This window comes from Electrona antarctica (assembly GCF_951216825.1).
Source record: "Electrona antarctica genome assembly, chromosome: 20".
In the NCBI taxonomy this organism is placed as follows: Eukaryota; Metazoa; Chordata; class Actinopteri; order Myctophiformes; family Myctophidae; genus Electrona; species Electrona antarctica.
In genome coordinates this window covers 15,682,781-15,699,263 of record NC_136801.1, presented here as the reverse complement: position 1 = coordinate 15,699,263, position 16,483 = coordinate 15,682,781, and the positions used below count along the sequence as shown (strand labels likewise).

The following is a 16,483-nucleotide window of genomic DNA, read 5'->3' as shown; positions in this document are numbered from 1 at the left end:
GTGTGTGTGTGTGTGTGTGTGTGTGTGTATATGGTGGAACAACAGAATGTGTTATCTTTTCAGGAGCTGCCAGTTTATGTCCAAGTAAAAAACAGTCTTGATACAGTTACAGTATGTTCAATAATCACAGCTTATGGACTGGTTTTGACATACAGTAGTGTAAGGCACAGTGACAGAGGCTGGCACTGAAATTTGTCCGATACTGAAATCAACCTTGTACAGTATGTTCTTTTTAGAAGTAACTTTATATTGGCAAGTGCAAATTAAACAGTATCTTGATGTACTTCATCAGTAAAATGCTGGGAGGAGTGGTCCTTGAAAGTTTGCCCATGCATTTTATTTCCCTTGTTTCTCTTTCATGTTAGGATTGTTTTGTATTATGGTGTTTAAGTAAACTCATAATACAAGTAGTTACAGATGGGTAGTCACATTTAAAGTGGAATGCATTCCCCCTGCCTTTGCTAGAGTGAAACATAAATCCAGATGGAACTAGACGACAAATCTCCCCATCCTGTGATGCAATCCTCTTCTGAACAGCGTTTTGGTATTAACCAGAATTAAGTCATTCACAGAGAAGGCATTCTAAGACGGGTACAGCTCTTGAGGTTGTCTCTGTTGCATCACCCTCTGCTGTCAAATGCTGTAGACCTGAACCCAGTACAGTCAGCTTGAAGCGCCAGGATGCCCTCTATAGAACTCATGAGATGGTTGGTCACTCGGTTCCTGTGGCGAGGGCAACCTCTGGTAGCAGTGGGGGTGTTGGAAATGTTTGAAAAGGGGCCTCAAAGGTTAGAGTGACAGGGCAGTGGGCGGAAGACAACCTCCATGTTCTCCTCCATTATGATGTCATACCGGCACATCAAAGGCCTAGAGTGACAGTGGAAAAACAGAATAAGAACAAATTTCTGATATGTTGTCAATGAACTGTACATGAGTAGGGTTTACCATTGTGAGATGACAGCAGATTACCATAGCCCAGGGTTCCCCAATTAATTTTCCTCAAGGGCCATATTTTGACTAGGGTACCAGGCTGGGGGCCGAGTCCGCACGCGCAAGGTCGAGGTCTTGCCCTGAAAATTCATTTTCAGGGCAAGACCCCATTTGAAAAGGATGCCCAGTTTGACATGCCTAGGCTACTATACTGACCCCCATTTAATGCCATGTATATCTGGGACCCCCCCCAAAAAAAAACTTTAAAAAGAAAATCTTCCAGGGGCCACAAGGGGGCGCTTGCGGCCTGCGGGCCGCCTATTGGGGAACCCTGCCATAGCCTATCTTTTCAAGTAAGCTAAGCAAGCAAGGGAAATGAACACACCTGTCAGGCTGTTCTAGGGGAGTGAAGCGTATTTGTAGAAGTCTGATCTTGTAGCGAGGGCCGATCACATTGCCGGTAATGATGCGCACAGAGATTTTCTGCACAGGCTGCAGGTCTTCGTCAAACTGAGCCAGCAGACGTGTGGATGTGTACTGCTCAAACCTGAACACTTTACTGGGACAGAAACACAGGGAATTAAGATGAGCAAAAATATAACCATTCTGAATGACTGACATGGTTTGCCAAAATCTGGGCCAAAATGTAAGCAAGCTCTAAACTGCTTTGACATAAGTGTCTACCACCAAGTGGCATATTACATGTTGGCGACTTGGCGTAGTTTAGAAGAACCTGTTACTCATTTTTGCTGTCGGGCAGAAACCTCTCCAGCTTTGAACTTTGTTTTTTTGCAAATGAACGCCCTGCTTGCTTGATCATACTACGGCCTCACACAATAGCATCAAAAGTAGCAGATCCACAAGCTCGAAACACGTTTTGAACTTGTAGATCTGCTGTGTGTTTTAGTTGGGTATGAGACTCACTGGTCTATGCGTGTCTCTGTATAGCTGCGTCCACTGTGCAGTCTGATGTAGATGACCCCCCAGCGAAGGTACTGGTTCCAAGTCACCATGTCCACTCTGTAGGTCGGCCCTGCCACACACAGGGCACACAAGGTATTACACTCTCAACAAACGGCAACACAGACCAAATAAATATGGATTTGGCCAAGTCTTTCACTTCCTCCAAAGGCATGAATTACAATTAACCCATTTTGGTGTTTTAAACATTATGTTATAATTTAGCTATTGAAAAATAGCAGATCTACAAGCTCATAGCGCGCCACCGAGTGGCGCGCTATGAGCTTGTAGGTCTGCTATTTTTTTTTTAATCGCTAAAATGTGCCTCAAATCTTTCAGAAAATTGTCATGATTTAGAAACCATTTTTTTTAAATTTCGAGGTCAGGCCTGAATGGGTTAAGATGTTGATGCTGAAGTGAATAATATCAGACTGTTTATTTTAAAGTACAATGTTTCCCTCCTTCGAGACTCTTGAACTCCGCTGCACCTCATTGTTGCCTCACCTTCGAGTGTGAATAGTTTTTAAGATTCTTTGACACTAAAAGATTTTCTGCGTAATAGTCTATTTAGTTAATAAGCCTGTAAGCAATTATTACATGATCACAAATCGATAATCGCAAATATTTTTGAATAATCACCAGAATCGTTCACGTTCATCTGTATGCTTTCAATATGCTTTCATCTGTTGTAAAATGTTCATACATGCATTTCAAAAGTAGCGGAAATAGCCAATTTGAAGCTGCAAGCTCACAATGATATATATATATATTTTTAGTACATTATTTATTTTCATTATTTCGTCATTCCTTTATACATTTCCAAAAAGCCAAACAGAAATGAATATATGTATTTTTTAATGTTCAATGCCAAACACTAACATTTAATGGTTAATCGTGATTAGTTGTATGACAGTCGTCGGGTAAAATGTCATTGACTTACTTTTATAGGGCAGTGTGGCAGTGGTGCTGAAGAACACTTTAGTCTGGCCTAGTCGCTGCAGAGTGTCCTTCCACCTGCTCTGATCATATCCTGCAGATAAAACCACATTAGCAAAATAGCAATGATTAGATTAGTTTGTATATTGCCAAATTGCCAGGCACTACATACTGTATACTGGTGGTTCCCAAACTTTTTAACCCGTGACCCAAAAGAGAAATTTGATCTCTCCCTGAGGACGTATCCTCAGTGATGTATCCTAAGGTCATCAAGGTTTTGGGTCTTGCAACATCATACCCCTCACTCAGGTGACCCAGCCGGGGGTGATCAAGTCCCGACTTACGTCCCAGTAGCTACCCTCGATCAGTCCCATTAGGGAAAGACTAGGGCCACACAATCCGATGCTCCGGAACTACTCTGCTGGAACTGGGAGTGAGAGGAACTGGCGCGTGGACGGACTAGGCTCTGTGGCTTGACTCCTTTCCGGGCCCCTCCTACGTCTCACCAGGTCCATTCCTGCTCTCACCAGGTCCAGGACCTGTGCGTTGCACCAGTCTCACAGCACCAGGCACGTCATTAAGGAGTGGTGGATTCTCGAGCCGCAATGGTTCTGCATAGTGGTGCTCTAGTGAAAATAGCAGAACTACAAGCTCACAATGCATCGCTTCGTGCCCTGTTATGAGCTTTTATGGAATTTCTTAGATTTTTGAGTGGTGCAACCACTCCAAGGAACAGCAATGTCTGTGTTCACCTATGTGTTCACCCATGTGTTCACCCACCCACCTATGTGACTGTCACTATGAGCACGAGTACCAATGCCTACCAAAAGTGGCGCTGTTGTGCCAGAAACAGAGAGAGAGAGAGATAGTGCTGCACTGCTGCCTGCTAATGAGAGACAGAGAGAGAGGGAGGGGGAGGGGGGGGAGTTGCACCACTCAGTTCACACGGCTGTGATTTTCTTAGATATTATTGTATTTTGTTTTTTTTAATTTGTTATTAATTCATGAAAAATTATGCTTTTTTTGGGGGAATGTTTTTTGAAAAAGTTTTGAAATAATTAAAAACAAAAATAATAAAGGGACCCTTAAATGTGACCAGATTTGACTGAGAGACTGCCATCGCGCAAATTACAGCTTTTCAGCAGAGGAGAAAAACTATTTTTTTTATTTTTTTTCCAAAATGAGTTAATAGCACAGGCAGACTCTTCACATACTAGAGCATGTCTGAAATAAGTGTCAGAGCTGAAATCGACATGTAAATATGAAATAAATGCTTAAACGTGTAGCTAGGTGTAATGTTAGAGACTCCAGAAGTGAACCTTTCAAGCTTGTTTTCTCAACTCGCTATTTTCTGCAAGACATTACTCTATAAGACATATCTCCAAAACTGGTGGGTCAAACTGAACAACCAATATGTCAATTTGAAGCTATGGTTCCCTGCTTTCATATGACATGAAAAAACGAAAACTCAAAAAAATCCAATGGCAGTCCCTCAGTCAAATTTAGTCACAAATGTGTCCGCGACCCACAAAAGGGTCCCGACCAAGTGCTTGTATGTCACTCACCGAGCATGGGGCAGGGGGCCGGCTTGAAGGCCTCGCACTGCAGGCAGCGCCCATCAATGAAGTCACTGTAGGATGCACAGGGGTAGCCTGTGATGCTGCAGGTGTGGTTGAGAGCACACAAGTACAGGAACACGGACCGCTGGTGGTCACACACGAAATACGACTTCCCTGTAGGATTGGAATGATTTGAATGCTTTATTAGTCAGAAATGTAAACAGCACATGGTACAGTATAAGACATTGGGGCTAAAAGTGTAACACAAAAAAGTCCTGTTCTTGGGACTTGTTTCCATTGTGGTCCAATTTATTCAATTCATCAACAAAAGGTTTTTTTTAACACATGTCTTCTCTTTGTTACACATCCTTTAAAGGTAAGTGATATTTTTTTGGCTAAAACAACGTTTTTTTGTTAAAGCACTATATTCTGATAGTAATCATAGTGTTTGTTCAGTAACAGAGGTCTCCATGTATCAACTGCTCTAATAAACAGAAAATACGTAACACAATTTCAGACAATCAGGAGAATTCCAATTCCACTTGTTTAATCTGTATCCTGACTGTGTGCTCTATCCTGATTGGATAAAATTGGTATTCCAACCTGAATAACTCCTGTTATTGAACAAACACTTTAGTGTGTGTGTGTGTGTGTGTGTGTGTGTGTGTGTGTGTGTTCTCACCTGAGAAGATGGTTTTGGGGCAGCCTGGCTGGTCAAACCCACCGTTTGCATAGTAGTCAATATGGCCATGTGCCCCGTTGAGTCCAAATGCTACACATAAGAAACGGAGAACACACATTGAGTGTGGTGTGGTGGAATTGTCAAAAGGTGGAATCACTATGCATGCATTTCATTGTACTGTATGGCTTTGGCACACGCATAACTTGAAGGAGCTCTCGTGTCCTGTAGTGTATACCACACAAAGGCTTCGACTACCTTTTTTCACTAACGGAAACTAAATAAAAACTAAGCTATGATGACTACAACTAAGACTAAATAAATACATTCGTCAACAAATATAAACTATACTAAAATGTTAGAGAAGGACTACTAGTGATGTAGTAGAACTAAGACGTTTTATGCTTGGTTGCGTGTGGGTGTCGCACTCCGAATATAGCAGATCTTAGTCAACTAAATCAACTGTAGATTTAGTCGACTAAAACTAGATTAAAACCAAAACATTTCAGATGACAAAGTTAATTTTATTCAAAAGGCTACCATCTTGGTGCTTACAGTTCATGTCGGTGTGCAGCACATCCACAAACATGGCGTCCGAGGGGTCCAGCCTCTCATCTGTCGTAGCTCCGGTGAACATGGGCCCAGCGGGGTCCAAACCTAGAGGAGGGAGAGCATGGAGCATTATTTCAACTCTCTTATTTGCTTTCTTAAAGAACTCTACAACGTTGTAATGGTCCTCTATTAATCACCATGTCATTCACACTAGTTCTCTGTTTAATTTTTTAAATTTTGTTATTTTACTATTTTGTTATCCTTTACATTGTTTTGTTCTGTTTTATTTCTTTTTTATCTTCATACTCAATCAATCAATCAATCAATATATTGTTGTTACTGACGTTCCCCCGACCCCTTGGTTCACATCTCCCACACACACCTGTGATGCGTCCAATCTTTCCCTTCAGATAAGCTCCCACGAAGCCGGCCAGGTGAGCACCCAGACTCACACCGATTAAGTGGACGGAGCTCAGAGAGGCTCCCTCTTCCTGGATGCAGACAATAGAACGCTTATTATGTAGTTACTGTCAAACACACTACTGACAATAGAAGGTTTATAGTTACTATCAAACAGTAGACCTCAGCACCAAACGCTGAGCATTTAAAAACGGCAGACATGAACACGAATAGACACTCGGCACTCCTCATCACTCTGCTATAGTGTTTCCAGCATAGTAAAAAAAACTTATTTTCAACTCTGGGCATTTGGATTGGAGCACTTTGCGTTTTCAGCTGGGAAACAACGCTTCAGTGGACACAACCTAGTACTCACAATAGAAAGGCTATAGTTACTCTATACTGGCCAAATAAACTCACTTTCACTTTTATTTATAAATTATAACTTAATCTGCAACCTCTCTCTCTCTCATTTTTCTGTCATTCTATTTCACTATATCTTATTTGTTTTTCTCTCACTCACAACCGTCTCTCTCACTCTATCACAAACAGTAGCATTTGCATTCTTTTTTGCCACTACTTATTTCACTCAGGTTCTTTCTGATTCAGCTGGTAGAGCCCTGGGGTCAGTACTGAATAAGGTGAAAGCCTCTAAGGATTTAGGATATTATACATATACACAATTATATCAGTCTTGTGTATGCCCTGTTTCGGACTATGCCTCCGGTGTATGGGGTTTTCCGGACAAGGAAAGTTGTAACACAATTCAAAATGGAGCCATACGGTCATTTCTTGGAGTTCATAAGCTTACGCCTATCTTGGCCATTAGCGGAGATATGGGATGGATGCCCGTAAATATCAGACACAAAGGTGAGATGTTGAGACTTTGGAATAGACTTGTTAATATGTCCGATGACAGACTAACCAAAAAGATTTTTAACTGGGACATTTCTAATGGTTACCCCTGGGCCAATGAAGTAAAGTCTTTATTTTTTATGAATAATTCATCATTTATTTATTTAAATAAACTATGCTGTAATATTCATGAGATACAGAACTTTATGTTCCTTGGGTATAAGGAGAGTTGGGCTGTTGATTTATGGTACAAACCAAAACTAAGAACATATCGTCTTATTAAAAATAATTATGGCCCTGAACCTTATGTTACACAAAATGTATCCAAAAGTCAGAGATCTTTTTGTGCACAGCTGCATTCTGGGACCTTACCATTAGCTTTAGAAACGGGTAGATTCATTGGTACTCCTGAGGAGGACACTGTGATTTGAAAGAAATTGAAAATGAAATTAATTTTTTGTTTTACTGCCCATTATATGAAGAACTAAGACAACCATCTGTGTTAACTTTTTCTGGTTAGAGGACTACGAAAAGTTGGAATTTTGTTTTAGGAAAGGTATTTTTGCTTTAGCAGACCTTTTATGCAAAGCGTGGGAAAAAAAGGCAGAATGTTTTGTTTGTGTAAAAAAAAAAAAAAAAAAAAAAACCTTTCCTGTACACAATGCAATACTGACGCAATGATTTGTGGTGTGTCCTATAAGTCCATGTGGGCTGGGCGCCTTGGGTGCATGACACAATAATAAAGAAATCTAATCTATCTAAATCTATTTCACCGTTTCTCTGTCTTAACAGACAACACCCTGCTTCTGTAGAACAGGACGTTTGTGGTCAGAGAAGAACACCCACAACTGAACTAAGCCCTTACAAGAGTGTAGATTGCCGAAAAGGTCATCTACTGGATGCGAAGGCAACTCGGATGGTCTATGTGACTTCTGAGACACCACGTCTGTGACAAACAAAACATGTCACATGCACTAATCACGCTGTTACAACATAAGGTCCAGCAGTCTCAGTTCCCATCTTCAAACCAGTCCAGTGACTTGAGTATGAACTTTTGAACTCATTTTCAGGAGTTTGTACAAATATTGGTAATTTGTAAATACCAGCCAATCATTTATTTATCTCACTGATAGTTTTTCATACAAAATCATTAACCCTGTGGTATCTAGAGGTACCACAATTCATTAATATAGCATAAGTAACTGTTTAGAACTAAAGTATATATAACATTTAGTTGTCTCCTGCTCTGATAAACAGATCGAGTTGTGGCAGCTGCAGAGGTCTCTGTATGCTAAATAGATCTGGCTTGTTGATTGTGAGAAAATAGCCAGGGGTCCTACTGTGCTTCCTTCATGACCATACCATAGCCTATATGGAGATGTTTGACAATTTGGTAGGCTACAGGGGGGTTGAGACCATACCTTTCCCTTTGTCTCTGTCCTGTTTGCTATTTAAGACCCAATGAAATGTACTGTAGTGTGTGTCACTCTTCCAGGCCGGATGGCCGTAGGAGAGCTGATCTGTATCTGGAAACATCACTCCATCTGCTGTCTGCCGTGTCTCACAACTTTCTCCGAGTGCTCTCCCAGTTTTCAGTATTTTGCATGGCAGGACTATTCAATTAATTATCAGTATCAGTGGACTTAATATCAGTGTTTTATTCGATGGCCTTGCCTGTACTGGCATTTGGCCTTTGTGCCCTCAAAACATTTACACAACCAAAAAGGCCAAGTGGCCTTGCCCCTAAAAGAAAGATGAAATCCACAGGCGCCCCGACTCGCACACTCCCTCACCTGCATGGTCATTATGAACCCGGTCAGGTTGTGCGCGGCCTGCCGCGTGTTAGCCACGGCGGTGAAGTAGTTGAGGTTGGCCGCGCCGCGGTTCCAGTCCACCACGATCACGTTCATGTCCTCCTGCTGCGCCAGCAGGCGCACAAGGTGGTCTATCCAGATGGGGGGCGCGCCGGTGGGCCGGTAGCCGTGGATGACGAAGGCGGTGGGCCGGGAGAGGTTGAGAAGGGGCTGGAAGGACAGGTGGTGGTGCTTGAGCTCGCGGCCGCAGTCGAGGTTGTGGCGGGTGTAGAGCAGCAGGCGCACATCGAGGCTGGTTCCCATAAAGCAGTGGGAGAAGTCCAGGTCTGTGAAGTTGTCGCAGGACTCCCCGCTCCCCTCCCCGCTCCCCTCCTGGCCTAAACAACACACGAGAGGAAAACAAATGCATTAAACATGTCTTTTAAAGCTGTGAATGGACATGCTGCATGCAAAATCAATGTAGTCTTTTAAAAACTCGGATAATGAAAAAGAAAAAAGCATTGAAAAGCTCCCAATCAAGGCTTGATTGAGCTTTTGAAAAGTATTTTTTATCCTTCCTTGATCCACTGTTAATTGATCCTGCATCTGCCGTCTGCCACCAGGATGTGCATCTTTTAAAAACTCACCTCTATGTTCTAAGTCCTTTTCTTAAATCTCACTTTTTGGGGTGTTTTGATTTTATGCGTGTTTATTTTACACTGTGTTGTTATTGTGCTATTCTATTCACTGATCTTATGTTGTAGTGTAGTCTATCATGCTGCTCTTTTACTTGTTTTGTAAATCACTTTGTAAATATGTTTGGAAAAGCGCTATACAAAGATCACTGTGAGCTTGTAGATCAGCTTTGTGATACTGGCACTCAACTAAGACAGAATTAATCACGTTTCACAGCTTTCCCCCTGGGCTGGACACACATTTTGGTATTAGAGAAATAGTTGGAGTTGGAGGACTGTGAGCTTTGCTTTCATTCAGGTTTTGTTATTAATGCATGATGATGTTCTATTACTTTGTTGTCGACTACAATGGAAACAAGCCGTCAGTATTTGCAAACTGTCGATAAATCAAAACTATGATGGCCGCCCCTTCATGACAAAAGCCGTATGTCATTTTAAATAAGGAACAGCTCATTGACATCTTGACCTTGAGCAACACCAGTCAACTATTCAGCTCACTCCAAAAACAAACAAAAACTAAATGTAGAGTGACATGCAAAGGTCACTGAAGCATAATCTTGTCACGTCGTCTGTGCAATTATCTGGATTCTGTTTATCTCAGCAGAATATTTTGTGCTGTTTACCCTTCCTAGTCTAAACATAGCTAGCATAATACTTGTAGATAGATAGACCTTTATTGATCCCAAGGAAAGTTCAGTGACATTTTTAATGAAAGGGAGCCTCCACTGAAATGGGTCAAGACAGTCTGCACTCTGTATGATGTGCTGCAGCATTTGCAATAGTGGGTTTGCGTGTCTCAATATCTATTTTGAGCAGTACCTCCGCTCCATTACGCAGCTATGTGTGTGCCTACGTATGTATGTATGCGTGTCCCTGTGTCTGTCCGAGCACGGAAAGCTGCAACACCGTAACTCTGTCATTTCTTGAGCGTTTTGGACACGGGAAGGCCCCCTCGGCACGTTCCTGGGGGTCTGCATGTTCCAACACGGAAACTCTGTCATTTCTCAAAGACTTTTTTCCAAATATAATCAAAGTACAGTACAGAGCACAGTACACTCTAATACAGTACAGAGCACAGTACAGTAACTATAACAATAAATGTATAGTTGCACCGCTCAGTTCACACAGGTGTGATTTCTTCATTTCAAACAATGGGTAAAGAGATTAAGGCCTGACGCCGATTCTACAAATGTCTTCTAAATACTTTAGGTTTTCTGGATTTTTGTTATGCCTGTCATGTAAAGGACCCCCAAAATTGTATTTGTATTTTCCGGTCTGGACCCCCATCTTGAACAATCACACCTGTGTGAACTGAGTGGTGCAACAGTGCAACTCCCCTCTCCCCCTGCCTCTCTCTCTCTCTCTCTCTCTCTCTCTCTCTCTCTCTCTCATTAGCAGGCAACAGTGCAGCACTCTCTCTCTCTCTGTTTCTGGCACAACAGCGCCACTTTTGCCCCTACTGGTACTATAAACATAGTCACATAGGTACATAGGTTAAGACGGACATTGCTGTTCCTTGGAGAGTGGTTGCACCACTCAAAAATAGCAGAACTACAAGCTCATAGTGTAGTGTGGCACGAAGTGAGCTTGTACATCTGCTATTTCTGAATAGCCAACAAATGTGCACAAAGCTAAAAATGCTTTCCCAGTAATGTTACTGTCCCAGTCTACCAGGCTATATGAGAGGTGATCAGTGAACTGTAATTAGCACACACACAGGCCCCATTCTGCACTCAATTGGATCATGCAGCTATAAAAAAGACGGCTCAACCCGTTGCCTAAGTAAGTAAGTAAATTGTATTTATAGAGCACAATTCACAGACATCGTAGTCACAAAGTGCTTCACAACAATAAAAGCAAAACATGTCAATTGTAACAACAGTAATATTAATAATAAGAATAAAGCAAAGAAAAATAAAACAGAGCAAACGGCACTGGCAAAAATCAAGAAATCAATGCAGCACTATGTCACAAAGGCCTGTCTAAAAAGGCCTTTTTTAAAAATCATTTTTTAAAAGGTCCACAGAGGCCACAGATTTCAGGTGATCCGGGAGGTCGTTCCATAACCTGGGGGCAAAACTACAAAAGGCTCGATCACCTTTAGTGTTTAGTTTTGTGAGTGGAATGACCAGCAGGGCTTGGGAACATATGGGTGGAGTAAGTCACAAATATTATGGGGGAGCTTGGCCATGGAGGGTTCTGTGTGTGATGACAAGAATTTTAAAATGAATTCTATAATTTACTGGGAGCCAGTGTAAGGAAAACGAGATGGGTGTGATATGGCAGCATCTCCTGGACCTGCTCAGCAATCTGGCAGCAGCGTTCTGAACCAGTTGCAGGCGGTCTAATAAGGATTTGGAGAGACAGGTGAAAAGGGAATTACAGTAATCCAGACGTGATGATGATACAAATGCATGGATGATCATTTCCAACTCCGGGTGTGAAACAACTGATCTGATGAGGTGATTACAGCTGTTAATCATGCTTGGATTGCGGAGCAACCTCAGGAAGTGGCCCCGATCCGGTCCCCATCCCTACATCGCTGTGCTCGCTCACTCAGTCACTCTGCCTGTGTGTGTGTGTGTGTGTGTGTGTGTGTGTGTGTGTGTGTGTGTGTGTGTGTGTGTGTGTGTGTGTGTGTGTGTGTGTGTGTGTGTGTGTGTGTGTGTGTGTGTGTGTGTGTGTGTGTGTGTGTGTGTGTGTGTGTGTGTGTGTCTGTAAATCTAAACCGACCTAGGTAACCCTTCATTTTACGGTACGGTAATTACCAGGTAACTACCAGGTAATAATAGGTAAGTACCTGGTATTACCTGGTAACAACCAGGTAGTAGTTATAAGTATTTACCCATTAATTACCTGGTAATTACATGGTAACTTCCAGATACATTACTCAGTAATTACTATGCAATTACCAAGTATTACCCAGTATGTATAACTATTTACTGTATAATCTCCTGGTAATTATATGGAACTTACCATGGTAAATGACACACTGGTTGCCAGGTAATTACCAAGTATGTTCCTGACAATTACCAGGTATTTATACGTTTTTACTATGTAATTACCAGCTAACTACCCGGTATTTATAAGTATTTACTCTGCAACCAGGCACGATACCCTGGTTGCAGGTACTATAGGTATGTAGGTACTATAGGTATACCAACTATTTTCAACAACTACCAGGTATTTACTCTGCTACCAGGCAAGTTACCCAGTAGGTACTAGGTCTTTACCAAGTATTTTCCTGACAACTACCAGGTAATAACATGGTAACTGTATTCACTGTGTTTACATGGGTACTACCCATGAAACACGTGAGTAGTAGCCTACCAGGAAATTACCAGTTGTTACTAGGTAATTTCCTGACAACTACCATGTAATTACCTGATAGGTACCCAGTAAGGAAGGAGGAACTGTACTGTAAAAGGAAGCGTGCTCTATTTCCATGATATTACCATGTACCTACCTGGCAATTGTAGATTATAATCACTGGTAATTTCCTGGTAGGCTACCCATGCGTTTACATGGGTAGTACCCATGTAAACACAGTGATTACAGTTACCATGTAATGACCTGGTAGTTGTCAGGAAAATTACCAGTTGTTACTAGGTAATTCCCTGACAACTACCATGTAATTACCTGATAGGTATCCAGTAAGAAAGGAGGAACTGTACTGTGAAAGGAAGTGTGCTCTATTTCCATGATATTACCATGTACCTACCTGGTAATTGTAGATTATAATCCTCCCCATTACCCATCAGGGTGTATTTTGAATTTTGAATTTTGAACTTTGAATTTTGAACTGGCAATAACTGTTAATTACCAGGTATTTACTGTATAAATTAACAGGTAAAACCAAGCAAGTTACCGTGTAAGAAAGGTGGAATTGTACTGTGAAAGAAAGCGTGGTTTGTTACAGTGAAAGTACAGGGTAATATTATGGAAACAAACCACGCTTCATTCAGTACAGTTCCACCTTTCTTACATGGTAACTTGCTTGGTTTTACCTGTTAATTTATACAGTAAATACTTGGTAATTAACAGTTATTGCCAGTTCAAAATTCAAAGTTCAAAGTTCAAAATACACCCTGATGGGTAATGGGGAGGATTATAATCTACAATTACCAGGTAGGAACATGGTAATATCATGGAAATAGAGCACACTTCCTTTCACAGTACAGTTCCTCCTTTCTTACTGGGTACCTATCAGGTAATTACATGGTAGTTGTCAGGAAATTACCTAGTAACAACTGGTCATTTTCCTGACAACTACCAGGTAATTACATGGTAACTGTAATCACTGTGTTTACATGGGTACCCATGTAAACGCATGGGTAGCCTACCAGGAAATTACCAGTTGTTACTAGGTGATTCCCTGACAACTACCATGTAATTACCTGATAGGTATCCAGTAAGAAAGGAGGAACTGTACTGTGAAAGGAAGTGTGCTCTATTTCCATGATATTACCATGTACCTACCTGGTAATTGTAGATTATAATCCTCCCCATTACCCATCAGGGTGTATTTTGAACTTTGAATTTTGAACTGGCAATAACTGTTAATTACCAGGTATTTACTGTATAAATTAACAGGTAAAACAAAGCAAGTTGCCATGTAAGAAAGGTGGAATTGTACTGTGAAAGGAAGCGTGGTTTGTTACAGTGAAAGTACAGGGTAATATTATAGAAACAAACCACGCTTCCTTTCACAGTACAGTTCCACCTTTCTTACATGGTAACTTGCTTGGTTTTACCTGTTAATTTACACAGTAAATACTTGGTAATTAACAGTTATTGCCAGTTCAAAATTCAAAGTTCAAAGTTCAAAATACACCCTGATGGGTAATGGGGAGGAGTATAATCTACAATTACCAGGTAGGTACATGGTAATATCATGGAAATAGAGCACACTTCCTTTCACAGTACAGTTCCTCCTTTCTTACTGGGTACCTATCAGGTAATTACATGGTAGTTGTCAGGAAATTACCTAGTAACAACTGGTCATTTTCATGACAACTACCAGGTAATTTAATTACATGGTAACTGTAATCACTGTGTTTACATGGGTACTACCCATGTAAACGCATGGGTAGCCTACCAGGAAATTACCAGTGATTATAATCTACAATTGCCAGGTAGGTACATGGTAATATCATGGAAATAGAGCACGCTTCCTTTTACAGTACAGTTCCTCCTTCCTTACTGGGTACCTATCAGGTAATTACATGGTAGTTGTCAGGAAATTACCTAGTAACGACTGGTCATTTCCTGGTAGGCTACTACTCACGTGTTTCATGGGTAGTACCCATGTAAACACAGTGAATACAGTTACCATGTTATTACCTGGTAGTTGTCAGGAAAATACTTGGTAATGACCTAGTACCTACTGGGTAACTTGCCTGGTAGCAGAGTAAATACCTGGTAGTTGTTGAAAATAGTTGGTATACCTATAGTACCTGCAACCAGGGTATCGTGCCTGGTTGCAGAGTAAATACTTATAAATACCGGGTAGTTAGCTGGTAATTGTACTAATTACATAGTAAAAACGTATAAATACCTGGTAATTGTCAGGTAATTACCTGGCAACCAGTGTGTCATTTACCATGGTAAGTTCCATATAATTACCAGGAGATTATACAGTAAATAGTTATACATACTGGGTAATACTTGGTAATTACATAGTAATTACTGAGTAATGTATCTGGAAGTTACCATGTAATTACCAGGTAATTAATGGGTAAATACTTATAACTACTACCTGGTTGTTACCAGGTAATACCAGGTACTTACCTATTATTACCAGGTAAGTACCTGGTAGTTACCTGGTAATTACCGTACCGTAAAATGAAGGGTTACCCAGACCTATTCACTACAGACCAAAACAAGACAGACTACACTTACATATATATATATATATATATATATATATCTTAACCCGGCAAGGTTACCATTTTACCACTGTAACCTTCACTCACATAAAATGTACCAAAATAAGCTCCACTTCGCTATTATATAGTATTATATAATAAACGGAGGCACCAGCAGCAGGGATGATTGGCTCACGACAGTCAATCTCATCAACAACAAGAACATCCAACAACAACAAACAATAATCTGTAGGCGAGAGAAGCATTGAAGACAACTTTGCCAAATTGCTTTACCTTTGCAGAGCATGAGCAGGGCTACCAGACACAGGAGTCGCCAGGGGAACATCCTTCCAACAACTCCACCACGAGGGAAGACAAGAGAGAGAGAGAGAGTGGGGAAACTAGACCAGTGCAAGCATAGTCTGACAGGCTAGGAGGGCTAGGAACTCTCAAGCCATGCAGAGAGAGGGAGGGAGGGAGGGAGAGAGGGAGGGAGGGACAGACTAGAGCTCAGTTACAGTAAGGATAATGTCGAGAAGGATGGAGAGATTGAGAGAAGGGGGAGAGATTTAAATAGAGCTGGAAACGACGGAGAGATTAAGGTGAGGAGATATAGCAAATATGGTAAAGTAAGAAATGGAAGTGAGCTGTTCATTTGTGGAAGCAGAGAGAACAGGTTAAACAGACCAAAAAATAACACAAAACTAAATAACATCTCAGTATGTAACAATATTGTGAAAAACCAACAAGGACATTAGCCCTCAGGATACCACAGTAATTCCGATGCAGTACAATCCTCTGCGTTACTTTAGCTTTGAATGTGTACTGTAAACATTTACCCAAAAAGTGGACCCATAAAGTCTCAGTTAGATTAACACTGAGGATTGTATAGTGCAGTGGTTCTCAAACATTTACGTTTCAAGTTCTCTTAACTTTGGCAGTATACAAATGGAACCAAATGGACCCGTCAGACTTCTGTGGGTCAATTTAGAACCCCCTAAAAGGAACCTAGAGAGTTCCTGAAATCCACTTTGAGAACCACTGGTATAATAAATAAGTGTGTACGTGCTGTATAGTTGTGGACTCACAAGTACAGCCTACTATCTTAAACTGCTCTGGTCATCCAGTCATCATGGTCGTGGACCCATGCTACCACAGGCTTAAATCAAACGTATCGAATGGTCCCAAGTTCCCAACTATAACATCATGTGCCAGAAACGTCCTATATACCCACACACTTCCTATACCCAAAGTGCTC

At 41.3% G+C, this 16,483-nt stretch overlaps 1 protein-coding gene across 1 annotated transcript; it reads right to left on the bottom strand.

Annotated features, from left to right (window-relative positions):
• Positions 1-39: 39 nt before the first annotated feature.
• Positions 40-15,571, bottom strand: lipib (lipase, member Ib; the record flags this gene model as incomplete). The annotated part of the gene is made up of 10 exons (XM_079489338.1): positions 40-867; positions 1,316-1,489; positions 1,855-1,963; positions 2,831-2,920; positions 4,392-4,559; positions 5,068-5,157; positions 5,620-5,721; positions 5,999-6,107; positions 8,664-9,061; positions 15,520-15,571. 10 exons carry the CDS (start codon positions 15,569-15,571, stop codon positions 783-785), a joined length of 1,377 nt encoding a protein of 458 aa, XP_079345464.1. The 3' UTR covers positions 40-782.
• Positions 15,572-16,483: the final 912 nt, after the last annotated feature.